Below are 26,484 nucleotides of genomic sequence, written 5' to 3' on the forward strand. Positions count from 1 at the left end.
GTTTTCCTTCGAGCAGAGAAGGCTGAGAGGGGACCTGATTGAGGTATACAAAATTATGAGGGGCATTGATCGGATAGATAGGAAGAATCTTTTTCCCTTCGCGGAGTTGTCAATAACCAGGGAGCATAGATTTAGGGTAAGGGGCAGGAGGTTTAGAGGCGATTTGAGGAAATATTTTTTCACCCCGAGGGTGGTTGGTATCTGGAACACACTGTCTGAAGAGGTGGTAGAGGGAGGAACCTTCACAACATTTAAGAAGTATTTAGATGAGCACTTGAAACGCCATAGCATACAAGGCTACGGGCCAAGTGCTGGAAAAAATGGGACTAGAATAGATAGGTGCTTGATGATCGGCATGGACACATGGGCCGAATGGCCTGCTTCTGTGCTGTATAACTCTATGACTAACAGCACTGTGGGTGTACCTACACCACATGGACTGCAGTGGTTCAAATAGGCAGCTCACCACCAGCGTCTCAGGGGGCAATTAGAGTAGGGTAATAAATTGTGGGCTTGTCAGTGATGGCCAAATCCCAAGAATGAATAAAACAAAAGTTATTGGGCTGGATTTTACGACGGGCGGACGGGAGCTGGCCACCGACGTAAAAGTCGGTGGCGAACCCGCATCCGCCCAGCCCGAGGATCTGACCCACATTTTACGGGTCCCTGGGCTTTGATTGTTCTGAGGCGGGACTTCCACCCGCTTGAGGGAGGAAGTTCCGCCTCAGTGCGCTGCCGGCCAATCATCGGGCTGGCAGCTCTCAGTCTCAGCAGTGCCACCGGGAGCAGTGGCCACTGCTGGGACTGCATCCCAGCGGAGGACACGGAGACGGGACGGCAGGTAAGTTTGGTTTGCCTTGCCGGGCAGATCGGTCGCGGCCCAGCGAGGCAAAGGTAGTCGTTTGAGAGGAAGGCAGGCGTCTCGGGTCCTGGGGTGGTCGGGGAGGTGGGCGAATGTGGCCACTTAAGGGCTTCGATTGGCCTGGGGCGGGCGGCCCATTTCTCGTAACCCCCCCACGGCCCACGTTAAGTGGGGCGGAGGAGGGAGCCGGCCGGGAAGGCCTCCCAGAGCCTCTCGATCCATTTTACGCCACCCCCGCACCCTCCTCACCCCCCCCCCCCCCCCCCTCATCCCCACGCCACCATCCGGCTCGCCGGGGTGCCGTAAAATTCCGGCCATTGTGTGGACTCTCCAGGTCAGTTTAGGAGAAGGCACTCCGGAGTTTTAAAAATAAATTCTTACACGGGATGTGAGTGTCGCTGGCAAGGCCAGCATTTATTGCCCATCCCGAATTGCCCTTGACAACTGAGTGGCTTGCTGCGCCATTTTAGAGGGCAGTTTACAGTCGACCACATGGGTCTGGAGTCACATATCGGTCGGACCAGATAACGACGGCAGACTTCCTTCTCTGAAGGGCATTCGTGAGCCAGATGCGTTTTTTTTTACAACAATCAATCATAGTTTCATGACATTATCACTGAGACTAATTCATTCAATTTAAATTCAAGGGGGTTTTGAACTCTTGTTTTCAGGGCATTCGTCTGGGTTTCTGGATTAGTTGTTGAGTGATATAACCACGATGCCATCAGTTAGAGTGCACTGGAACTGACTCCTCTCTCAGATCTGCACAGACTTGGGCCTGTTTAGCTCAGTTACCGCCCCTGCTTTATCTCTAAGCTATCGCAGGATGCTCCTTGCCATATCTGGGCAGAAGGGGTTGTACCTGCAGGTCAGAACACATGGTGAGAATGCTAGCGTCATCCGCTGTGGTAATCTCCTTAATGTGGTCGGAAGACTGCGCATTCTCAACTGTCTTCTCTGTCTTCATCAGCGAGGTGGCCAGAGTGGGCAGGCTCGTTTTCCACATATTCACGTCCGTCCCATTCCCGAAAGCTTGCATGGCATTTCCTTCAGAGAAAAAACACATTTTAAAAAAGGAAAGTCATTCCGAGAGGTCAGGGCATTCATTTTGCCAGGTTAGCTCACTAACATAAATCTGAAAGAAGTTGTATTGAAATGCACAGGTTGCCCTGTTATCTGATTCTTCGTTCCTGCAGCAACAACTTGCATTTCTATAGTTCTTTTAACGTAGCGAAACATCCTAAGATGTTTCACAGGAGCATTATCCGACATAATTTGACACCGAGCCAATTAAAGACAATGGGGCCGGCGACCAAAAGCTTGGTCAAAGAGGTAGGTTTTGGGGAGCATCTTAAAGGAGGAGAGACCGGTAGAGAGGCGGAGAGGTTTAGAGAGGGAATTCCAAAGCTTTGGGCTTAGGCAGCTGAAGGCACGACCACCAGTAGTGGCGCGATTAAAATCTGGGATGTGCCCTCGCAGAGTTGTGGGGCTGGAGGAGATTACAGAGATAGGGAGGGGCAGTGCTGCGGTGGGATTTGAAAACAAAAGGATGAGAATTTTAAAATCGAGGTGTTGGTGGACCACGCGTCACACTGCAGGTCAGCGAGCACTGGGCGATAGGTGAACGGGACTTGGTGTGAGTTAGGATATGGGCAGCAGAGTTTTGGGTGAGCTTAAGTTGATGAGGAGTGCAAGGTGAAAACACTTCGGTAGTTTACGGACTTCGATTCAAACTTCCAGGTCCTGACTCCGTTGTGCTACAAGTGTAGGAGGACAGACTGCAAGAACAAAGAAACAGCAAAGAATTTGTACAAAGTAATGGTTCAGGCACAGTTGGAGTACTCTGTGCAGTCTTGCTCGACAGTTATAGAAAGGACATTAAGGCCCCTTCGAGACTGTTCTGTATTGATGAGGACACTGGGCAGAATATTTCCACAGTTTCAAATTTGAAACATCCCCTGGAGATTGATCCTGTGCAGATCTTCCCCTGGGCCTGTTCACCAGTTCTTGTGTCTCCATAGCAACAGACAGACAGCCCCCTGTCCACAGAAATGTGTTCACTGAATTAGAATTGTTGGAGACCGAGTTAATTCACTCAGTAAACTTTCCGGAATAATCAGTAACTCTTCCCCAAATAGGGGTGTATTCTCCAGAACCTGTATTATTTTGCATTTATTCAGGTAAGGTTGGTTTTACAGATACACATTTTTCTGCATTTGAAGATGTTTGTATTTACTGAGCTGGGAAAAAAAAAATCTACATAATGGAAGTGACTAGAAGGATATGTTGATGGGGTGAGATGAAGGACGATGGGAGAGACTCATGTGGAACATAAAAACCAGTACGGACCAGTTGGTCCCTGCGCACTTACAGCCAATGAGATACTTCTGAAGTGTAGTCACTGTTGTAACGTAGGGAAACGCAGCAGCCATTTGCACACAGCAAGATCCCACAAGGGATATTGGCCAGATAATCTGTACTTCAGAGATGTTCTTTGAGGGATAGATATTGGCCCAGGCCACCATGAAGAACTATTCCTCAAAGTTGCACCATGGGATTTTTCATATCCATCTTTGAGGACAGATCGAGCTTCGGTTCAACATCTCGTTTGAGAGATGGCAGCTCTGACAGTGCAACACCTCCTCAGTACGACACTGGGAGCGTCAGCCTGGATTATTTGCTCAAGTGTTTGCAGTGGGGCATGATTCCATGACTTTCTGACTTAAAAGCAAGAGTGCTACCCCCTAAGCTAGTCATGACACCGACCTGATTGTTGAACATGATGAGAGACTCAGCCCTGCATTGTGCAAATCGCAAGCATTTGAACAATTATCAAAGATTGCTGTGACACTGCCCCCCTGACATTGAGATACCATTGTGCTTACACTGTTTTCTCCTTGCTATTTGTGATTTAAGAGATGACTGCCGAAGACGCTGTCACCAGCTGCTTTTATATTTTATGTAAGCCTGTGCCTCAGGGATATGTGGAGGTTGCATCTGAAAATACACCTTTCGGAGGAGAACAAAGGAGGCGCATTACTTGAGTCTGTGCAACGTTACAACACTTACTGAGGCAGGTGTTCGCTTTGAAATAGTTCAGAAACTTGTCGCATTCTTCCTTCTGGTTCCCGCTGCTGCTACACGTACACCAGGGAGCCACTACAATGTCAGTTGTGTCAATGTAGTTTGGGGTCATGTCACTTCCTGCGGCGAACAAAAAGAGGCAAAATGAAACCAAACCGATTGAGACATGTCACCTCATGGATATTAAAGAAATTGCGTTTTCTGTAGCACCTCACATGTCCACAGGACATCCCAGACCGCTTCACAGCTGATGAGGTACTTTCTGGAGTAGTTGCTGTTGCAGGAAACATGACAACCGATTTTGACACAGCAAGATCCCACAAACAGCAATGTGATCATCTGTTTGTTAGGTGTTGTTCGGTGGAAAAATTGTGGCCCAGGAGAACAATGAGTGTCGGCAGACAACAGGTTAGGCTGCTGGAGACTCAGAAAAACTAGTGAGAATTTGCAGTAGTTTTCCTCCAATTTTGGGTCCTCAAACAGTCATTGGACTACAGATTAGAACCTGCTAGGAGCCCAGTGCCTGCTTCAGGTGGATATCTGAGGCACCCAAATACTTTCTCTTCCAATTTTGCGTTGGAAATACATCAGGAGTGAATTGGGCATGGGACACAGTTAGTGGAATTAGTGGATTTGGCACATACTTTACGCGTGAAAACCAGCCACAACATCCTTTCCCTCTTTAACTCCCCAAAGCCTGTCCACCATCTACAAGGCACAAGTCAGGAGTGTGATGGAATACTCTCCACTTGTCTGGATGGGTACAACTCCAGCAACACTCAGAAAGCTCGACATCATTCAGGACAAAGCAGCCCGCTTGATCGGCACCCCGTCCACCACCTTCAACATTCAGTCCACCCCCCCCCCCACAACAGTGTGTACCATCTACGAGATGCACTGCAGCAACTCGCCAAGGCTCTGACGACAGCACCTTCCAAACCCACGACCTCTAACACCGAGAAGGACAAGGGCAGCTGGCGATTGGGAAAAGCACCACCAGCAAGTTCCCCTCTAAGTCACACATCATCCTGACTTGGAACTGTATCGCCGTTCCTTCACTGGGTCAGAATCCTGGAACTCCTTCCCAAACAGCGCTGTGTTCCCATACCACACAGACTGCAGCGGTTCAAGAAGGTGACTCACCACCACCTACTCTCGGGCAATCAGGAATGGGCAAAAATGCTCGGAATACCTCAGGACTGCAATGAGACAGGGCAGGATCAACAACTGAAAATCCTGTTGTGCTCCTGCCCGTACCCTGTCTATCATCAGTTAGTGTTAGAAACTGCAATTCAGACTGTCCAAGACTTTTTTTTACATATCTCAATCAGACACCACTGCCAGAATTTAAAAAAGGTCAGCGCTAGCAGACGGAATGTGTGGAAAGGATGATTTCCTTAAAGAGGAAGGAATTTAACTCCATATGCCTATTCCTGGAATTAAACCTGAGGCAGAAAGCTTTCAATAGAGCAATTTCTCACCCAAGCAATTTGCTTGAAAACTGCTTCCCATGAAATCGATGCTTCCATCTGTGTCCCTGAAATGTACTCAGTGCACCCTCAGCCTGGTAGAAATAGCAGCACCTTTGAGGTTTTCTGCTCTGTGTGATATTTGCCTGAATTTGTAAAATAATTCAGATTAAAGCCCTTTTGGTGAGCTCGACTTTTCTTGTGTTCTTTATGCACCGAGCGTCTATGAGATGCTGAGCTTTATTGATTGGTAATGAGAGGACAAATGACACAGCAGCTTTAACTGAAGAAAATTGCTGAGGGTTTGAACGGGAAATTACTTTTTAAGTCCAACAAAAAATCCAATTTTGAACATTTTTGTTCTAACAGGTTGCAATGCAGCAATTTTCAGGAATTGTTTTTTTTTGCTTTTCAGGAGCAATCCGACAACCAAGTTATTTTTAGAAGCCTTACATAGCCATCTGACGCCATGTTCCGAGCCAGTGGGAATGCAGAGACCCCGGTCTGTCTCACCCCAATTGATCTCAGTATCCCTGCAGCTGGGAACAGAGTTGACAGGGATGGGTAGGGGAGAGAGAGAAAGGGAGAAACCTAGCGTGATACCCTGCTCCTGATTTATCAGCCCCAACTGGAATCTTCACATGAAGCACAGGAGCACAAACATACATACGAACATAGGAATTAGCAGCAGGTGTAAGCCTGCCGCATCCATAGCCCTCTCTGGGCCGACAGCTGCCATGAAGACCGGGAGAGGCACTGGTGGGCTGCGCACGCCCGACGAATTTTATGGCTCCAGAGAAAGGTTGAGAGGAACAGCAAGAAAATCAAAACTGTCGAAATGCATTTTATTTTTCGACAGACACATCTTCCATTTAAATTGTCTAACTTCCCTGCCTGTCTGTTTTTTCTCCTGCTTCTTCTGATGTTCTGCATTGATCACCGTCTCAGGCCAAGATTCCCGAAACACTACTCTTGAATTGGCCGATGGAGGGGACTGGTGGAAAAGAACGTGCATTTGTATACCAACTTACACATCCTCCGGACACCCCAAAGTGCTTCAGAGACAAAGAAGTACTTTTTAAAGTGTCATCACTGTTCTAGTGTCGGAAATGCAACATCCATTTTGCACACAGCAAAATTCCACAAGCTACAATGCAACAATGACCAGAAAGACTGTTCCAGTAATATTGATAGAGGGATAAATACGGGCCAGGACTCTGGGTAAGGCTTGCCTGCTCTTCTCTTCCATCTACCTGAGAGAGAAAATTGAGTCATTGTTTAATGTCTCATTTAAAGACAGCATCTCCAGCCATCACTGCTCAACTGGGAGCATCAGCTTGGATTCTCTGTTTTGGAGTCGGATTTAAACCCATTGTTACCTGCCTTAGAGGTGAGAGTGCGACCAACTGAACCACAGCTCACAACAGTAATTCTTTCTCCTGTGGTGTATCTTCAGTTGGTAGCTCTCCACAGTGAGTTCCATCTTCTATTCTGCACTGTGGTGCCAAATGCACACTTCAGTCACGACAGATAAACAGTCGTGTGTTAGCATGCGGCTGGTGTACAGGAAGGGAAGCATCCTCGGTGTTATCAGCAGATGAATCATTAAGGAGCTCGGAATACATTGTTCTATTTTTAATGAGTTAACCCACTCCCACTAAACAGGAAGTGGAAATATCTCACTCACAAGCGGAACCAAATAGCTCCGTTAGTTTCGAAGGGAGAGAATGAAAAGGTGAAAGGAACAGAACTTGATTGTCTGGAGCACCTTATTATGATTTCAGAATATTAAAATAAGACTTGCATTGATTGGGCAAATGAACAAAACATTCACGGCAAGGCCAGCATTTATTGCCCACCCCTAATTGCCCTTGAGAAGGTTGTGGTGAGCCATCGCCTTGAGCTGCTGCAGTCCGTAAAGTGTAGGGACACCCACAGTGCTGTTAAGGAGGGAATTCCAGGATTTTGACTCAGCGACAGTGAAGGAACGATGATATAGTTCCAAGTCAGGATGACGTGTGACTTGGGTGGGAACTTGCAAGTGGTGGTATTGCCGTGCATCTGCTGCCTTTGTTCTTTTAGGTGGTAGAGATTGCGAGATTGGAAGGTGCTGTCGAAGGAGCCTTGGTGAGTTGTTGCGGTGCATCGTGTAGATGGTACACACTGCAGCCACTTTGAGCTGGTGGTGGAGGGAGTGGATGTTTGTGGATGGGGTGCCGATCAAGCGATCTGCCTTGTCCTGGATGGTGTCGAGCTTCCTGAGAATTGTTGGAGCTGCACTCAACCCGGCAAATGGAGAGTATTCCAGCGCACTCCTGAGTTGTGCCTGACAGATGGTGGACAGGCACTGGGGAGTCAGGAGGTGAGTTACTCGCTGCAAAATTCCCAGCCTCTGACCTGCTCTTTAGGCACAGTATGTACATGGCTGGTCCATAAAGTGACCTTCATGACCTCAGGAAATGTCAAAGTGCTTTGCAGCCAGTAAGTTACATTTGAGGTGCAGCTGCATCGAACAAGAAACCATATGCATGCAAAACCAGCAGCCATTTTGTTCAGAGGAAGAACCAAGAAGCAAATGAGATAAATGACCAGATAATTGGTGGCGTTGGGTGAGGGATAGGTTTAGTCAAGACACTTGGGAAAACTCCCCTGCTCTTCTTCAAATAGCATTCGTGGGATCTTTCGCATGCACCTGACAGAGCAACAGGGGCCTCGGTTTGATGCCTCATCTAAAAGACTGCACTGCACTGGGGGTGTCAGCCTCAATTATTTGTTCAAGTCTTTGTAGGGTTGACAACTCTCCAGGATTGACCAAAATTCTCCCGAAATTGAAGATTAATCTCCAGGTCACTACGCATGTAGTAAAATCGATGGGGCATCAAAAACAATTTTTTCATTTTCTTTGAGAAATTTCCCTTATTAGTTCTAAAAATATTGGATGTGGGAGAAAAGGTTTGTTTGACTGAGAGTCAAGAATCGTCCAATCGGTAACACAGAGTCTGTTTCTCAGTTGGCTCTGGGAAGGTGTGTGTTCTGGTAAGGATGGACATGTCGGGCAACCAGTGGTGGGAGTGTGGGATGGTCCAAGGCAGCAGGTCACGTGAGGAAACCTCCAGGAATACGTCAAATCAGAGACGGCAACCCTCAGACCCTGGAGTCTTACTGTTTACACTCAGATGGAGAAAAAAACATTTTCCCGAGCAGAATTAGAGCTGACCTGGCTCCACATGGGACTCAGAGCGAAAATGCCACATCCAACCTCCACATCTTATCAGTAGACTGACAGGAGTCTCCACTCACCTATGAGTCCTGAGTAGGAGAGTAAGCAAGCCGCGTAGTTCTCTCGGAAGCAGCCGCTCACTGATTGAGCGGAGGGTTGGCAGTTTGACAGGAAGTCTGCGAGTCGCGACCTGCAGAATGAAACAAAGAAGGAGTTAGCAGGTTTACTGGTTGGGAGCTGGTGAGGGGGGCAGAGTTGATATTCCAGCTTCACCACTTTAATCACTGAGGAAACTGAGAAGGTAGTGGAAGGAATGCGCAGGATATCGGAAAAGGTAACAGTGCAACATTACACGGGATTGGCAGTCCGTGAAGATGCCACTTTGCTGTGGTGGAAAACGGAGGACCAGATAGAGAGGGAATCTGTTAGGGGACAGTGAGAATTTGTAGCCTCACCTTTGCAAGGAGTTCGATTTTCCAAATGGCACGATGGAGAGATAATTCTGTAAGCAACATTATTCTCACGAGCAGTGGCAACTTAATTCCTTATTTAATACAAGGATGAAATAGGGTATGTTCCCAGAACACCCTGAGGTTGTGAAAGGCATTATATAATTGTAAGGTCCTTCTTTTACTAACCACATGTGCTGTTGGTTGCGAATAAAAGACTTGTATAACGTTTGAAGGATAAATATTGGCCAAGACACCTGTGCTCTTCTCCAAATTATTGCTGTGGGATCTTTTGTCCATCTTGGAGGGCAGATGAAGCCTTGGTGTAACATCTCATCCGGAAGAATAGCAGTGATGTAGACAGAGTCAGAATGAGAGAGAGAGAGACACACACACACACAAAAAAAGGCAAAAATAGGCACACAGGTATGTAAATTGGTCTCTTGTGACCTGAACTGGATATTTGTGTTTTCCATACATGCAATGCTTCAATCTGTCCTGAGGGAGGCTGGCCGAACACGCAGCAGATGAAGCCTAATTTGAATCAGTGAGGTGCTTTATTTTGCAGCATAAAGTGGGCTGTAGTCAGACTCACTTCATTCAAACATCACGACATATCTTTGCAACATGGTGCAACTTGTCCAAAAGAATTTAAGAAGATATTTCAGGATTCTGGATTTATTAATTGACCCTCAGCATGTCACGAGTTTTCTCCAGTCTTCTCAACAACAAATAAATGTCACCAGTATGCCCTTTATTTATTGGGACACGTCTAAGAAAGGAACTTAAAGATAAAGTATACTTTTCAACAAATCACATAGAAACTTATAAAACTCATCACAACATTGTCACTCGTGTCTGAATGGCACTGTAGTTCTTGTGGTTCACAGGGGTTTTGTTTATACGTTCTTGCGATGTGGGTGTCGCTGGGAAGGCCAGCATTTATTGCCCATCCCGAGTTGCTGTTGAGAAGGTGGTGGAGAGCCAGCTTCTTGAACCGCTGCAGTCCTTGTGGGGTAGGTACACCCACAGTGCTGTTGGGAAGGGAGTTCCAGGTTTTTGACCCAGCGACAGTGAAGGAATGGCGATATAGTTCCAAATCAGGATGGTGTGTGACTTGGAGGGGAACTTGCAGGTGGTGGTGTTCCCATGTGTCTGCTGCCTTGTCCTTCTAGGTGGTAGATATCACAGGTTTGGAAGGTGCTGTTGAAGGAACGTTGGTGAGTTTCATTGCATCTTGTAGATGGTACACACTGCTGCCACTGTGTGCCAGCTGTAGAGGGAGCAAATGTTTAAGGTGGTGGATGGGGTGTCGATCAAACAGGTTGCTTGATCCTGGATGTTGTCAACCTTCTTGAGTGTTTTTGGAGCTGCACCCATCCAGTCAAGTGGGGAGTATTCCATCACACTCTGGCTTTTGCCTTTTCGATGGTGGACAGGCTTTGGGGAGTCAGGAAGTGAGTTCCTTGCCGCAGAATTCCCAGCCTCTGACCTGTTCTTGTTGCCACAGTATTTATGTGGCTGGTCCAGTTCAGTTTCTGGTCAGTGGTAACTCCCAGGATGTTATTGTGGTGCGGGGGGTGGGGGTGGTGGGGGGGGGAGGTGTTCAGTGATGGTCATAAGGTTGAACATCAAGGGGAGATGGTTAGAATCTCTCTTGTTGGAGATGGTCATTGTCCAGCACATGTTACTGATGGAATATTTCTCATGCTTTCTGTTGTTATTGAAGCACAATGGGAGACAGAACTGACGAGCAGATTAAAAAGTCACATCATCAAATGGAAAGAGAATTGTCGAAGGCAACGTTAAAAAAATTGAAGAAGATGAAACAATTGAAAGCTTCCCTTTTAGAAAGCTGCTGTCTTGCTCAGATCCTCTTGGGAACACATTTGTGACAATCTTACTTTGTCTCCTTTTCATCTCGAGTGTTTGAATCTTACAGCTTAACCCAGCTGTGTTAGTGCACAGCACCGCAGTTCTGGAGTGACACAGGAGCCCTGCTCACATCTGCGTTCAGACATACCATGTCCTAACTTCATGTCAAAAATGCTTTGCTTTGCTTCCTTAGTCCTAACTTGCTGACAAGCCCAAGAGAGGGCCAGTTGTTCACAAGTTCTTGGCTGGTCGAGGAAGCTCACATTTTTGCCTCAAGAAGGTGGTTCTGAATCTTCTCCTTTGGGCGATTGCTAAGCCACTTAAGAGGGCAGCAAGCAAAAATGGCAAAGTGCAGGATTGGAGTCTCTTGTCGGCTGCTGTGCCGCACTGGTGGAGGTGCCATCTTTCAGATGAGGCATTCAGCCGAGGCCCCATCTGCCCTCCCGGGTGGAAGTTGAAGATCCCACAGCTACTATTTGGAAGAAGAGCAGGGGTCTCTACCGAGTGTCCTGGGCTCAATATTTTTCCGTCAGCCAACGAAACTACAAAGCACATTATCTGCTCATTATTTCATTGCTGTTTGGGGGATCTTGCTGTGCTTCCTACATTACAACAGTGACTACACTTCAAAGATACTGGTCCTGAGGTCACAAAAGGTGCTACAGAAATGCAAGTCTTTCTTTGTTTCTTTAATGCCTTAGTCAAGACTGATATTTGTATTCTTATGCACAAGGTTGACCCTGAATCAACTCTTCTAGCCTGTCTTCACATTAGATTAGCATGGTTGTCATGGGGTTATGTGTCTGCACTCAGAGATCAGAGTTTGTCAGTGATGTCTCACCATTGGCAAGTTGTGAAATTGAATTCAGTAAAACTGGTGATTCTGAAAGCTGCCAGCATGTTGTAAAAACCCAACTGGATCATTGGTGTTTCCTGAGCAGAAGTGACCTTCAACCCCCTCCTCAGTGTAGCCTATACGTATCTCCAATCCTGCCCTATTCGGGATGGGCAACAAATGTTGGCCTTGCCAGCGATGCTTACATCTCATGAATGAATAAAAGAAAACTATGGGACGATTTTTGATATCCTTTGAAATGGCCTGACAATCACCAAAGAACGCGGTCGATTACCATCTCCGCAAGGCAAAAATTGCAACCTGGCTATCTCTGCTCACATTCTGAGAAAAAAATACTTTTTTTCAAAAATTCCACCTGGAAAGGCTTTTACTACATTTTTAATACAGGCAACAGATCTCCCTGGCGCAGCTCGTGGTAAATCAGCTCCTTGCTCAGTATGAACTTATTATTTATCCCGCTGTGTATTTTATACATGTTCGCAAAACCACTTTTAACATAAACTGTAGAGCTCAAAGGAAAGGGTATTTTTAGCTCAGCAACAAGCGAGCATAAATAATATTCATAAAGCAGCTCTGACCAAGATCAATGATTTATCTGGAAAAGCAACTTGCAGATGCTTGCACTGGAGGAAAAGCACTGAGTTGTTCCTCGAGAGAACTAAAAAAAAAATGTCACACATCAAAAACAAACTTTGCCTTGATGTTACTTTGCATTTTTTTTTTTCTGCTGCAGATCTGCTGGGTTTAAATGTATAACACTGAGCTTGCAAGACTCAGTTATCACTGGGATATTAAAATACAGAGTTTGATTGAAAAATCATCTTTGATCTGTCAGATAGATGGGTGCTGAAATTTGTTCAAGAGGAAGCCATCAATTGCCTCCTTTTCTTTCATTTTTTCATGGAGATCATCAGTCTTCTTACTGCCAGTGCAGTCACTTGGCTCCAAATGTCAGTCCAAAGCACTTGCATCATTTGTGCATCCTGGATAAGAACACACTAATTCGCATGGCCAAAATCTCTGATGGCTGAAGGCAGTCACGGTTCTCTTGCATTTACCAGTTTCATGCAAATTGGATATTTTTGAACCTTACAACACAGAATGAGGACATTCAGCCCATCAAGCCTTTGGCGGCTCTTGGAAAGAGTGATCCAATTTGTCCCACTCCACTCCTCTTTTCCGATAGCCCTGCAGATAGTTCCTCTTCAGGTATTTATCCAATACCCTTTTGAAAGTTACTGTTGAATCTGGTTCCTTTCAGGCAGAGCTGCATAATAATAATTCTCCTCAGGTTCCTTCGCCAATGATTTTAACCCTGTTTCTTTTGGTGGAAACAGTTTCTCCTTATTCGCTCCGTCGAAATCCCTCATCATAAGCCCAGCTTCTCTTGTCTCTCCACATAACAGAAGTCCTTCACCCCGAGCTTTACTGCCAATCTCATTGTTTTGGTCACCAAGGTAAAAAGTTGGGATCTGGAAATTGAATTTTTTTCATTCAAGTACCTTGGGCTGAATTTTACCACCCCTCTGGAAGACGGCTGGGAGGCGGGAGGGGTAGTAAACTGGCATTGGGAGGGAAGCCCGGTGTATTCCTACCCTCATGGGATCTCACCAGAAGTGGGAACAACAGTGGTGCGGTCACCTGCGGACTGGAGGCGGGCAACCAATTATTTCAATTTAGTGGCCATTTAACGCCCACTTGATGCCCTCGCCGGCATGTTACAAGTATCGGGATGGGACCCTGCCATGTGGGCAAACTGCCAGGTAAACCATGGCGGTTTGCCAGCAGGTTCATGAGGACGGGGTGCGGGTTTTGGCCCCGCAGACAAGCCACCACCACCCCCCTCCCCCACCCCCACCACCCCTAGCACCAGTGGCCACATTCACGGCTCCAACCCCACCACTTGAGGGAGGGAGACAGAAAGCAAGAAACTACAGGCTAGTTAGCGTAACATCTGTCAAAGGGAAAATATTAGAAGCTATCATTAAAGACGTGATAGCAGGGCACTTGGAAAAATTCAAGATAATCAAGTGGAGTCAAAATGGTTTGTGAAAGGGAAATCGTGTTTAACCAATTTATTGGAGTTCTTTGAAGAAGTAACATGTGCCCTGGATAAAGGGAAACTGATGGATGTACTGTACTGAGGTTTCCAGAGGCATTTGATAAGGTGCTACATCGAAGTTTATTGTGGAAAATAAAAGCTCATGGTGTAGGGGGTATCATATTGGCATGGATAGAAGATTGACTAGCTAACAGGAAACAGAGAGTAGGCATAAATGGGTAATTTTCTGGTTTGCAAGATGTAACAAGTGCTGTGCTGCAGGGATCAATGAAGGGGCCTCAACTTTTTACAATTTATAGAAATGGATTGGATGAAGGGACCGAAGGTATGGTTGCTAAATTTGCTGAAGACACAAAGATAGGTAGGAAAGTAACTTGTGAAGAGGAAATAAGGTGGCTACAAAGAAATATAGATAGGTTAGTGAGTGGGCAAAGATTTGGCAAATGGAGTATACTGTGGAAAAATGTGAAATTGTCTATCTTGGCAGGAAGAATAAAAAAGAAGCATATTATCTAAATGGTGAGAGATTGCAGAGCTCTGAGATGCAGAGGGATCTGGATATCTGAGTGCATGAATCTCAAAAGGTTAATCTGCAGTTATAGCATGTAATTAGGAAAGCGAATAGAATGTCGTCGTTTACTGTGAGGGGAATTGAATACAAAAGTAGGGAGGTTATGCTTCAGTCATACAGGGCATTTATGAGACTACTTCTGGAGTACTGTTGTCACGGATTTGTAATTATTTTTCTCGGTTTAAAAAGTGTGTGTGCCTTTCAGACTCTGTTAAAAACAGTGCACCTTTAAGAGAGAGAAGGTTCTAGAATTCTGAGACACAGTGTGCAGCAGCTGCATTTTTGTTACCTTGGGCAACAGTAGGAGAGAGAGGACACATGGTAATGATTCCACTTGGCTGTGTGTGGAACTGACAGAAACCAGCTAAAACCAGTTAGTTTTGGAGAGACTTTCCAGTGAAGCATACTGAAGAGAAGAAAGCTGTCTATTTCCTCTCAGCAAAAATTCTACGATGAGCTACAAGCCAAGTTAATTCCCTGAGTAAAGAAGAAAAGCCTTTTTTTTCAAAAAAAACATTTGTATGTGTAATGCTTGCCGCAGTCGAAGATTTGAATGCCTATCTGTTGAAGGACTATTTTCATCACATCCACATGAAGACTTCAGGGGGCCGTTGACTATTTCCACATTAGAATTCCTCATCCATCAGGAAGGTAACCTGCAAAGATTTTCTTATTTTATTTATTCTTCAGAGGCAGCTTTTTTTTAAAACTCCACTTTTAAAACCAGTTAACTGTTAGTTTTTGAATGTATGTGTGTGAATGCGGGAGTTAGGTTAAAATAAGAAGTTATAAGGTCTTTGGACATAGGTTTATCTTAATAGTGTTTCAAATTTAGTTTTTCAATAAATAGTTAATTTGTTATTGTCTAAAGATACCTGGTTTGGTCTGTTTCATTCTGGGGTTACTAGATTGTTTAATTTGGCTGTTTTCTAATTGGGTGTGAAAGCTGAAAAATATGCTGCGACCTGTGGAGTGACGGGACTGAATTGACAATGTGTTGCTCTCGGCCCGGTCCTAACACTGTATGCAGTATTGGTCTCCTTATTTCAGGAAGGATGTAAATGCGTTGGAAGCAGTTCAGAGAAGGTTTATTCGAGTAATACCTGGAATGGGCAGGTTGTCTTATGAGGAAAAGTTTGACAGGTTCGGCTTGTATCTGCTGGAGTTTAGAAGAGTAAGAGGTGACGTGATTGAAACAGAAAAGATCCTGAGTGGGTCTTGACAGGGTGGATGTGGAAAAGATATTTCCCCTTGTGGGAGAATCTAGAATTAGGGGTCACTGTTTAAAAATAAGGGGTCACCCATTTAAGACAGAAATGAGGAGAAATTTTTTTTCTCAGAGGCTCGTCAGTCGTTTGAACCGCCTTCCTGAAAAGGCGGTGGAAGCGGGGTCTTTAAATATTTTTAGGGCAGAGGTAGATAGATTCTTGATAAGCAAGGGGGTGAAAGATTATTGGGGTAGGCGGGAATGTGGAATTGAGGTGACAATCAGATCAGCCAGAAACCTGTTGAATGGAGAACCAGGCTAGGGGGGCCATGTGACCAACTCCTGCTCCTAGTTGGTATGTTCATATAGAGGGTGCAACCTTCCGATAACCAGGGCCTGCCTGCCTGGCCCCAGCACATTAAAACATTTCTCACCATCCTTTTGAGGGTACTGCTGAGCTGCTAGTAATTCTGAGAGGCGGGTGGCAGTCCCGGTGGCAACCTTTGAATTGGCCGCCGCCAGTAAAATTGCCCCCGGCATCCTGCCGTCCACCTGCCAGGGCTTGGGAGCCGCTTTCAGTCCCGGCGGCGGGACTTCACTCTTCCCAGTAAAATTCTGGCCTCTGTGTCTTCGTCAAGTTAGCACTGAGCAATGAAACTCTACCCAATTTGGCAGCAAGGTTCGGATTGCAACTCTTCATATTCAGACACCCAGTGTTGGCATCAAACACTCCCAACTCAGATACAATACAGTTGGATGTGAACCCATATTTTTTGTCTTCTGCCCCAACAACATGGCTAGTCCCGACTTCTAAATGAGACCCCCTCCTGCAATATGGTGATGTTTTCCCCATTCTTCCTTCCTTCCCTTGCAAAAGGTTCCCATCTACTCTCCCTTCCATACATAATCACCCTCATCGCCTCTTCCTCTGAGACTCCCTCCGAAGTCATTTCTCTGTGTCTGACTAATCGCCAGATCTTTCAAACAAACACGACTGAATGATGCGGCTTTGAAAAGTAAATCGCCAGTGGATGAAATGTCTGAGTAAATAACAACAACAAGAAGTAGCCTTGACTATGCAACTTGCGATTTATCACAAATCAGCAGAAGTGAGACATCAATGGTGAGGACAAATATGTGTACAAATTGCATATGAATGTGCAGATAGAATTAGGAGACAATCATCTGCTTCCTTTCATGACTTTTTCATTTTATGGCCATTGAAAGTAATTTTCCCAATTATATTCTGATATTGCATTAGTCTTCGAGTTATTCTAATTTGGAGAATATCAATTGACTGAAGCTGAGAGAACAGTATGGAACAGAAATCATAAATTCTTTGATGCAGCACTTTCATCTTTGTATCCAAATTGGTTTTACACAAGAAGATCAACTCACATTGAAACGGAACAGCGGGATTTCATGGGATTTATCATCACTTTCATTAAGCGCTCATTCATCAGACGATCATTTCATGAAGATAAAATTGTGCAAATGAGAACGGGTTACTGACCCGCACGTAATGGTGCTTTCATAACATTTCAATTTTAAAACACAAGCTTCGCACTGTTGCTGCTTGACAATTTACTTTGTCTTCCCTCCTACTCCTTCAACCCTGACATGGCCTAATGGTGCTCAGCACCCATACTCAGCAACAGAAGGGGAGTTGTGGGAGGGGGTGGGTATGACAGAGGTTCTGGACTGGAGCTTCTGAAACTTATTGCAGTGGAATTGGAACTTGCCCAGTGATATTCCTACATGGTGTTGAATGTTTGTGTGTAATCGACTGATTCGTTAATTATTTCTGTCATTTAATTCAAATCTCTTTAGGGTTTGAGTTTGAATTTTGAAGTACTTGGTGACACAAGGACCTTATGTGGGTCAGCAAAAGTAATTGCAACATGGGCCTGGAAGAAAATGTCAGGGCAAAAAACTGGTGGTAAAAACCGCCCAATTTCCATTTCTAAATGACAAAAGTGAAATTGTGGTAACAAACTGTGATTTACAAGTAGTTCTGTTCTTCTTCCCATTCCTGTTTTTAAATGGAGAGGTGTTGAAATTTGCTGCGAGGTGTTAGGAACTCGCCTGCTTGCCCCCATCTCCTGTTGTAACATAGACACCGCCTCGTTAACTTTAACCTAGCCTTGCGCTGGTCATGCCGCACCTTGACTAATGCATTCTGGTCACAGGAACACAAGGGGAATCACCAACGTCTGGAAGCACTGCAGAGAAGGACCAAAAGGCGATTCCTATTGTCGGAGATCTGACCTACGAGGGAAGGTTACCAAGCTCAAGGCTCCTCCTTCTCGTCAGGTTGGTAAATAAGAGGGGAGCTTAAAGACAGATATCAGATAGGAAATAAAATAGGAGAGGTTAATCCAGGGTATTATTTTCTGGTAATTCACAAATGTAGGGCTCGGGACCTAGGTATAAAGTGATGTCGGGAAGCATTTCACGTAGAAGATCAGTGGGCTCCATGCAGGGTACTGAAGGCAAGGCAAGAATGTTCTTGAGCACTGCAATACATGGGTTGCTGCGAGTACCTTCATCACCTGGAACACAGTGGTTCAAGAAGGTGGTTCACCACCACATTCTCAAGGGGCAACTAGGAATGGGCAGTCATTGCCAGTGACGTCCACTCCGAAGAATGAATATTAAAGTTCTGTGGTCATTCAGGAGGCAGTTGAACACTGTGATGGGGTGGCCAAGGGTTTCGAGAAAAGGGTTAGGTCGTTGTCCTCCTGTGACCTTTCTGTAACCTTTCATCAGAACACTCTACTTCAGCCCAATGATGGACCTCAGCCCCAACCTCTGAAAAACCATGCCTTCCTGCCTTCCCATTTCCCTCATCTGCCCTCCTTATAGCTGTCTGAGTGAGACTGGATAATGGACATAATTGCATGCTGCAGCAACATGTCTGCAAGGAACCTGATTGAGAACATCCAAACTCATCGGACTTTTGCAGTTATTAAAGACAGAAGACCTTTATCCCAACAATTCCGGCTTGCCTTGATCCCGGGAATGAAAGTTCACAGACCCTCGCTGAGCTTTTGAACTGGGACAGACTCCTCAGGTTCAGCTAGAGCAGATCAAAGACCTCGTAACCTGTGTGGGACCAGGCAGGAATCTTGTTCCTTGCCTCGGTGAAGCCCTTCTGAGCTCTGCACACTTCCAACTGTCAGAAGTCTAAGACTGGGAGCTGGAATTTTACCAGCTCTTTTGCGATAGGCTGGGAGGCAGGAGGGGTGGTAAAAAGGTGGCGGAGGGAAGCCCGGCATGTTCCCGCTGCCAGGAGATATTCCCAACGGCAGGAATGGCAGCAGCTCGTTTAAGTAATTAATCGGCCATTTTATCACCCCGCCAGCATTTTACTGGCGTCAGACTGGTTCCCCACCGTATACGTTTACCGCCAGCTACATTGTGGGGGGGGGGGCTCCCAGTGGCGTCAGGGGAGGGCGGGGGGGAAATCCTTCCTTTCTGGAACTTACATGTCCCAAAGAGGGTAACCCAGTGGCATCGGCCGCCACGGCCCTGACACCGCCGCTGCAGGGCTCACGCCTACGATCACCGGTGTCTGCTTAACTGGCCCTGGCACATCAATTACAAGTCCTTCGAGGGCACCTCAATATGCAGGCACCCCTGGCATCTGTATCAGCATACCACACTGCCACCCACTCCCAACAGGCTGTGTGAAGAAGCCTTCCTAACTCGCACCGAGTCCCATTCACCCAACACCCGCTGCGCTCGCTGGCCGACTGTAGCTCCCAGTCTGGCAACACCTTTATTTAGTTTCTAATCCTTGTTTGCAAATCACCTCCCCCCACCATGGCCTCGTTCCTCCCTATCTCTGTGATATCCTCCAGCCCCACAACACCTCTGAGATCTCTGCGCTCAATTTTAATTTCTCCACCGTTGGTGCCTTCCGCAGCCTGGGCCCTAAGTTCTGGAATTCCCTCCCTAAACCGTTCCACCTCTGTCCTTCTCTCTCCTCCTTGAAGCCTACCTCTTTGACTGAGCTTTTGGTCACAAGAGCAGTATCTCCTTATGTGGCCCGATGTCAAATTTTGTTTGATAAATCTCCTGTGAAGTGCCTTGCGATGTTTTACTACCTTGAAGGTGCTATATAAATGAAAGTTATTGTTGTTCTGAATGAAGGCTGGAAAAGCTGGTGGAGTGTGCTGCCTGGGTACAAGGTCTCCATTATCCAGCTGATGGGGAGGAGTTGTGTTGGGCAGTGTATTCTCTATTTCGTGCTCGAGCAGCAGGCACTGGGGAGGGGAGAGAGAGAGCTGAATAGTCATGACCTCACAGCACTTCGCAGCTGTCTGCTGAGGCTGGTGAAATGAATTTTTTTTTTTTCGAAGATTATAGAATCATTGATGCCTGTTAAGTGCTTAAAGGGGACATAATTGCCTCATTCGGAGACTTTTCAGGGCAGCTGAGTTTCTGGAAAGCCTATTCTGAGTGATTCTCTGGTGACTGTGCTCTACTGCTTGTCGGGAAAGTGCAGCTTGTGTGTTGCCTTTTTGAAGCATGAAGTACTGCAATGCAGGTTTTACAGATGGGACTGAGCTTGTACGTCACAAGCCTGATTGGTGACTGGCATTACATGATCTCTGGACTCATATATGACCGTTTCCCAATATCTGCTACAATGGTGCATGAGACGTGGTTCCCTGACAGCCAGACTGTTGGGTTTTTCTTTCCCCTCCCTCTCATTTTCTTCGCCTGCATGACAATAGTGACTACACTTCAGAAGTATCTGATAGCCTGCCAAGCGCTTTTTGACGTACTGAGATCGTGAAAGGCGCTACGGAAATGCAAATGCTTCCTCTTTTCCCTGCTAATGATAAGGACCTTTTTGCTGGAGTATGGTTCCGTGGCACCAGGCATATACCAGTGCCTCCCACAAGTGAGCCAGTTGAACAGTCAAACCCTATCCACAAATTTGCACTGCCAGCAGAGGTTTGTGGGGTAAGGCTTTGGAGCAGATATTTGGGCCATGCCTGTGTCCAGGGGACTCTCAAGGATCTGTTAGCTGCCTCCAGCTGAACTGTATGGGGCAGTTATTGAATGGGAGACCCACACACACTTTCCTGATCATGCTCATAGCTGGAAAAATATCATACTGATCAATATATTTCAGGCTAAATCAAAAACTATGTTAATGTAAGATGTAAGTTTGCACAGAGACAAAGATCAGCATATAGCTCAAAGTCCGAACAATTATCCAAAAGTGGATAAGCTCACATTTTTCCACATTATATTCTATCTGCCACGTTCCTGTAAGTCTCAATAAGTCTGAGATGAGGAGAAATTTCTTTTGTCAGAGGGTTGTGCGTCTTTGGAATTCTCTCCCCCAGAGAGCTGTGGAGGATGAGTCATTGAATATATTGAAGGCTGAGATGGACAGGTTCTGTAGGAGAGTCAGGGGTTATGGGGACCAAGCAAGAAAGTGGAGTTGAGGCCAAGATCAGATCAGCCATGATCTTATTGAATGATGGAGCCGGTTTGAGAGGCCGAATGTCCTCCTCCTGCTTCTGTTTTTTTTCAGTTATGTAAAAACCACTTACACTACTATTAAGGACAGAGCCCAAGTCTGTCAAACAAGTTTCAGAGCATCACTGCCTCTAAGGAATCAGGGCAGCTGATGATGCTTATTTAAATTGTATTCCAAAGAATTAGAGGGGTCAATCTAATTTAAGAATTGGTTGATCAGTAGCACTGACGGCAATTGACTCCACAGTGCATAGAACGCACACGAACTTGCAAAGACCTGTCGCTAATTTAAACATATCTACTAACTGACAAGCAAGATCACAGCTAGGAATTTCCTCCGAGGCACACCAGCTCCGCTGCCCTAACTTTCCCGGGGAAGTGTCATCAAAATCCCACTTATGCACGTCCACTGGTGTTGCAGGAAAGTTGCTGTGATGGAACCGGGTGAGCTTGGAGGAAATTCCGGTCTATGTCAAAGTGTCAAAGGGAAATTCATGCAAACAAACCACACGGGTTGAAGTTACACATCTGACTTGGAGTTATTCCCCTGTTAGGGAAATAATTCTGGTATCCATTGGTATATATTCAGTCCTTATTGTGAAAATGGAAAATGCTGAAAATATGGAACCATTTTTTCAGTACAGGTAAAGAGAGGACACAGGTTCATATTTTATGAACTGTACTTCCATCATTTGCAGTGTTTCCTTTGACTAAACACCAACATTTCCTTGATGGTCTGAATGGCCTGCCTCCTCTTTTATCCTGCTTGGGGTAGCTGGTTCATTATCCCACGGAGAAAGTTTAACAGCAACGAAATGACACAAGCCTGGACTTTCTGAAATCACAAGTGTCAAGTGACTGAGCTTCACACCACAACCTTTCAATCACAAAGCTCTTTCTCTTCAGTCCACACCGGACCTGACGCCTCAAGACATTTTTAATTGAGGCGACTGGGACCTAATCCCCGTCCATTTGAACTGGAAGGAGTCATTTTTCATGCTCCGTGACTGGCCTCTCAGCCGATCAATGATATTAATTAAAGTTCACTTCTGCTTTAAACAATCCCTGGCGAGATCACAGTGACCCTGTGTTCTACCACACTGCTTTGCTATTGATGGCTGCGCTATGATTGAACACATAACATGTAGAACAAGTGAAGGACACCAACTAAACTCTTGTCATGACTGCTCCACATGGCTGACTCAGTCTGCTTCTTCTGAGGTTTCTTGTTATTGAACCATAGAACTTTCAGGACACGAGGAGACCATTCAGTCCACTCAACCAATACTGGCTCCAAGCTGTTCAACTGGATCTATCTGGTTTAATCCCATTTCTCTGCTCCTTCCCTGTGTCCAAGTTTCCCTGTCAAAGGGAAATTTATCTAAACAAACCACTGTCCACACAGGTTGAGGTTACCCGTTTGCTTTTGTTGGCAGTGTCTGAAGCCCTTTACTCGGTTAATTCAGGGAATAACTCTCTGCTTTCAAAGTACACTGGTTATATATCAGATTTTTATTTATTGTTTTTTTTTTCCCGACAAATCATCTTTGGCAGCGAACAAATGTGCAACTTCCAAAAGACATTCAGTACTCAAAAGGGTATATCTGCGGCATTTCGTTTCCAGTGGCAAAACATATGATTTGGGTCTTTTTTTTGTTGCGGTTAACTGCTGTTGCAACTGGTTTCCTTTGAACATTCCCCCTTTTTGTAAATCTGATTGCATGTTAGTAATTCAAATAGTGGAATCTTCATGGCAGCTGTGGCTCACTTGGTAGCACTGTTACCTCTAAGTCTCTGATATTGACCAATACCCCTTCATTGTTCTTGCTACCACCTTTGTCGTCATTATTCTAACTCCATTCTTACGTTCTCCAGCACCGCAGGGGGCCCAGGTCTGCCTTCATCACTACCACTGTTTAAATTAGATTCCATGACTAACTATGGGTGAATACTTGGTGAGTACCCTGACTCTTCCAAGGTGACTGGCCATTTGTCCTTAAGCACCATGACTCTACCCTGGATATGTCACACATTTTGCTGTTGTGCCTTCTGAGCCATTGATGCTGAATAGTGAGTTCTTCTGCCTCAGCCGCCGGTCCAAGCTTCCTGCACTTGAAAAGGGTGACGCTCCTTGTACGACATCTTGTGAAGAGTGTGTAAGGACAGCACAGGACGGACAGGGGTGGAGACAGTCAACCTTCTGGAAGAAGATGACACCAACCAACAAACGAATGAACCTTTCAGTCCTAAGGTTCCCATTTCAAACCGCACTCCAGGGCTTGAGTACAAAAAAATCCAGGCTGACACTCCAGGGCAGTACTGAGGGAGTGCTGCACTGCCGGGAGTGTTGTCTTTCGGATGAGATATTCAACTGAGGGACCAGCTGCTTGCTTAGGTGGATGTATAAGATCCCATGATACTATATCTAAGAAAAGCAGGGGATTGCTTATATCTCCTGGCTAATATTTATCCCTCAACCGACGTTAGAAAAACAGATTATCTGGTCATTATTACATTGCTGTTTGTGGGAGTTTGCACATACTGGCTGCAGCATTTCCTGCATTAAAACAGTGACTTCTGATATGATCAGGTGAGGAGGGATCACATGGCTCCCCTCTTGTCTTTCTGCTTGTTTGACCGCAACAGGGTTATTCCTTGTTAAACAGTGGATGTGCTTACTAATTAAGTGAGTATTTCATCCTTTGCCTTTGTTGTGATCATAAAAGATCCAATCAGACAGGTTTTCTTGAGTTTAAACAAGAAAGAGATTAATTTATTGCACTTACAATCTAAACCCAATCTATGTACAGAGGGTGGTAGTAGATGGAAAGTATTCAGCATGGAGCTCGGTGACCAGTGGTGTTCCGCAGGGATCTGTTCTGGGACCTCTGCTCTTTCTGATTTTTATAAATGACTTGGATGAGGAAGTGGAAGGCTGGGTTAGCAAGTTTGCCAATGACACGAAGGTTGCTGGAGTTGTGGATAGTGTGGAAGGTGTGGAAGGCTGTTGTAGGTTGCAACGGGACATTGACAGGATGCAGAGCTGGGCTGAGAAGTGGCAGATGGAGTTCAACCTGGAAAAGTGTGAAGTGATTCATTTTGGAAGGTCGAATTTGAATGCAGAATACAGGCTTAAAGACAGGATTCTTGGTAGTGTGGAAGAACAGAAGGATCTTGGGGTCCATGTCCATAGATCGCTCAAAGTTGCCACTCAAGTTGATAGGGCTGTTAAGAAAGCGTATGGTGTGTTGGCTTTCATTAACAGGGGGATTGAGTTTAAGAGCCACGAGGTTATGCTGCAGCTCTATAAAGCCCTGGTTAGACCACACTAGGAATATTGTGTTCAGTTCTGGTCGCCTCATTATAGGAAGGATGTGGAAGCTTTAGAGAGGGTGCAGAGGAGATTTACCAGGATGCTGCCTGGACTGGAGGGCATGTCTTACGAAGAAAGGTTGAGGGAGCTAGGGCTTTTCTCATTGGAGCGAAGAAGGATGAGAGGTGACTTGATAGAGGGGTACAAGATGATGAGAGGCATAGATAGAGTGGATAACCAGAGACTTTTTCCCAGGGCAGAAAGGGCTATCACCAGGGGGCATAATTTTAAGGTGATTGGAGGAAGGTTTCGGGGAGATGTCAGAGGTAGGTTCTTTACACAGAGAGTGGTGGGTGCGTGGAATGCATTGCCAGCGGTGGTGGTAGAAGCAGATACATTAGGGACATTTAAGCGACTCTTGGATAGGTACATGGATGATAGTAGTATGAAGGGTATGTAGGTAGTTTGATCCTAGAGTAGGTTAAAGGTTCAGCACAACATCGTGGGCCGAAGGGCCTGTACTGTGCTGCACTGTTCTATGTTCTATGTTCTAAGTAAAGTAATAAAACTATGCTACACTTTTGCACACACCCACACGAGAATCACACATGCACAAATAGGTGACAGAGTGATGAGGAATAGTTTGGGTTGGATTAGAGTCTAGAACAAGTAAAAATAATATTCAGTCTGTGGGGTCTGGTAATTCAGCTGTCTTCCGTCGAAAGTTGTGATCTTGAAGTATCTCGCTGGTTGAAGTGCACTTTGCAGCTTGCCCACCTGGTTCAGGTTTTCCTTGAAGACAGAGTTGTAGGTGGCTTTCTTCCACAGGTTCTCTGTCTGTAGCAATGGTAGACTTGGGTGTTCCACTGTCGCAGACAGGTTTGAAAACTTGCAGTGTATCTGGAGAAAAAAAAGAGACACACAGCCCCACTGGGGTCTTGTCTGGTTAGCACTCAAAGCTTGTCTGCTTCCAAACGACTGCCAGTTTTTTCCCAGATGGGAAGGTGGTCACATGAATGTCCAGCGCCCTCATTTACAATTTAATTAGATTCAAGCCGAGGAGTTCTCAATCTCTCTCGGGTCTCATTGTTTCAATGTTAACGCCCTGAAGGTACGTCTCCACTTTTAATGTTCCAAGATGGCTTTGAATGTTTTGCCATTCGAAGTGAAGCTGTTAGTTGATTCCAAATTCATGAGGCATTGTTCTAGTGGCGGTTATCTCCTTTGATACCTTGATGTGTAAGGTATTCAGCTGCAAATTATGGTGGCTATCTTGACTGCCATCTTTTTAGAAGTTCAATGTGGGATCTCAGCTTTCCTTTTTAAAAGTTTAGTGCAGGTTTCCAACTGATGAATTAAAAATCCTCACTTGGCATAGCATGTTTCCTCGACATTACACTTCAAAAAATACTTCACTGCTGTCAAGCACTTTGAGACATCCGGTGGTCATGAAAGGTGCTATTTAAATGCAAGTCTTTTTCCCCTTCTCAGTTCCTCGAAATCGGAATCAAAGGACTGGAGAATGGCAAGACAGCACTCAACATGTTCAAGACTGCCATTTCTGATTTGCATGGAAAAATCTAAACAGACTTTGGCTTGGCCACATGACATTTTGTTTCTATTAATGCAGACTGCATCCTGAAGATATGTGTACATTTATTAGGAAGGGGAATATTGAAAGATTTGCGGTAGGTTTTGGGTGGACGAATCATGGTATGAGCTAGGTACTCACCCGCTGCCCCAGAAATGAGGCCTGGGCTATTGTAACACCCCGGCCTCATGTGAATCCTGTTGGTCAACTGCCCAACCAGATGGGCGGGAAATTAACAGGAGGTATTGGAAAACCGCATGGTCCAGAATCCACCATCATCTTCAGGCATTGTCTCTGCCGATCTCTCCCTCCACCTTTAAGACATTCCTTAACAGCTACCTCTTTGCCCAAGCTTTTGGTCACCAGTGCCTCTACCGCCTTCTGTGACTGTGTCAAATTTTGTTTGATAATCGCTCCTGTGAAGTG

General features: G+C 45.6%; 1 protein-coding gene across 2 annotated transcripts in view; it reads right to left on the reverse strand.

The window, feature by feature from the left end:
- Positions 1-26,484, reverse strand: part of LOC137357255 (GDNF family receptor alpha-2-like) — a 217,401-nt gene that overhangs the window by 15,515 nt on the left and 175,402 nt on the right. For both annotated transcript variants that reach the window (XM_068023453.1, XM_068023454.1), the window contains 3 exons: positions 8,716-8,825; positions 3,932-4,066; positions 1,725-1,909 (listed from right to left, as the gene is read on the reverse strand). In XM_068023453.1, coding sequence (XP_067879554.1) covers positions 1,725-1,909; positions 3,932-4,066; positions 8,716-8,825 — 430 coding nt within the window. The remainder of the gene's footprint in view (positions 1-1,724; positions 1,910-3,931; positions 4,067-8,715; positions 8,826-26,484) is intronic.

This window comes from Heterodontus francisci, chromosome 47 (genome assembly GCF_036365525.1).
Source record: "Heterodontus francisci isolate sHetFra1 chromosome 47, sHetFra1.hap1, whole genome shotgun sequence".
Taxonomy (NCBI): Eukaryota; Metazoa; Chordata; class Chondrichthyes; order Heterodontiformes; family Heterodontidae; genus Heterodontus; species Heterodontus francisci.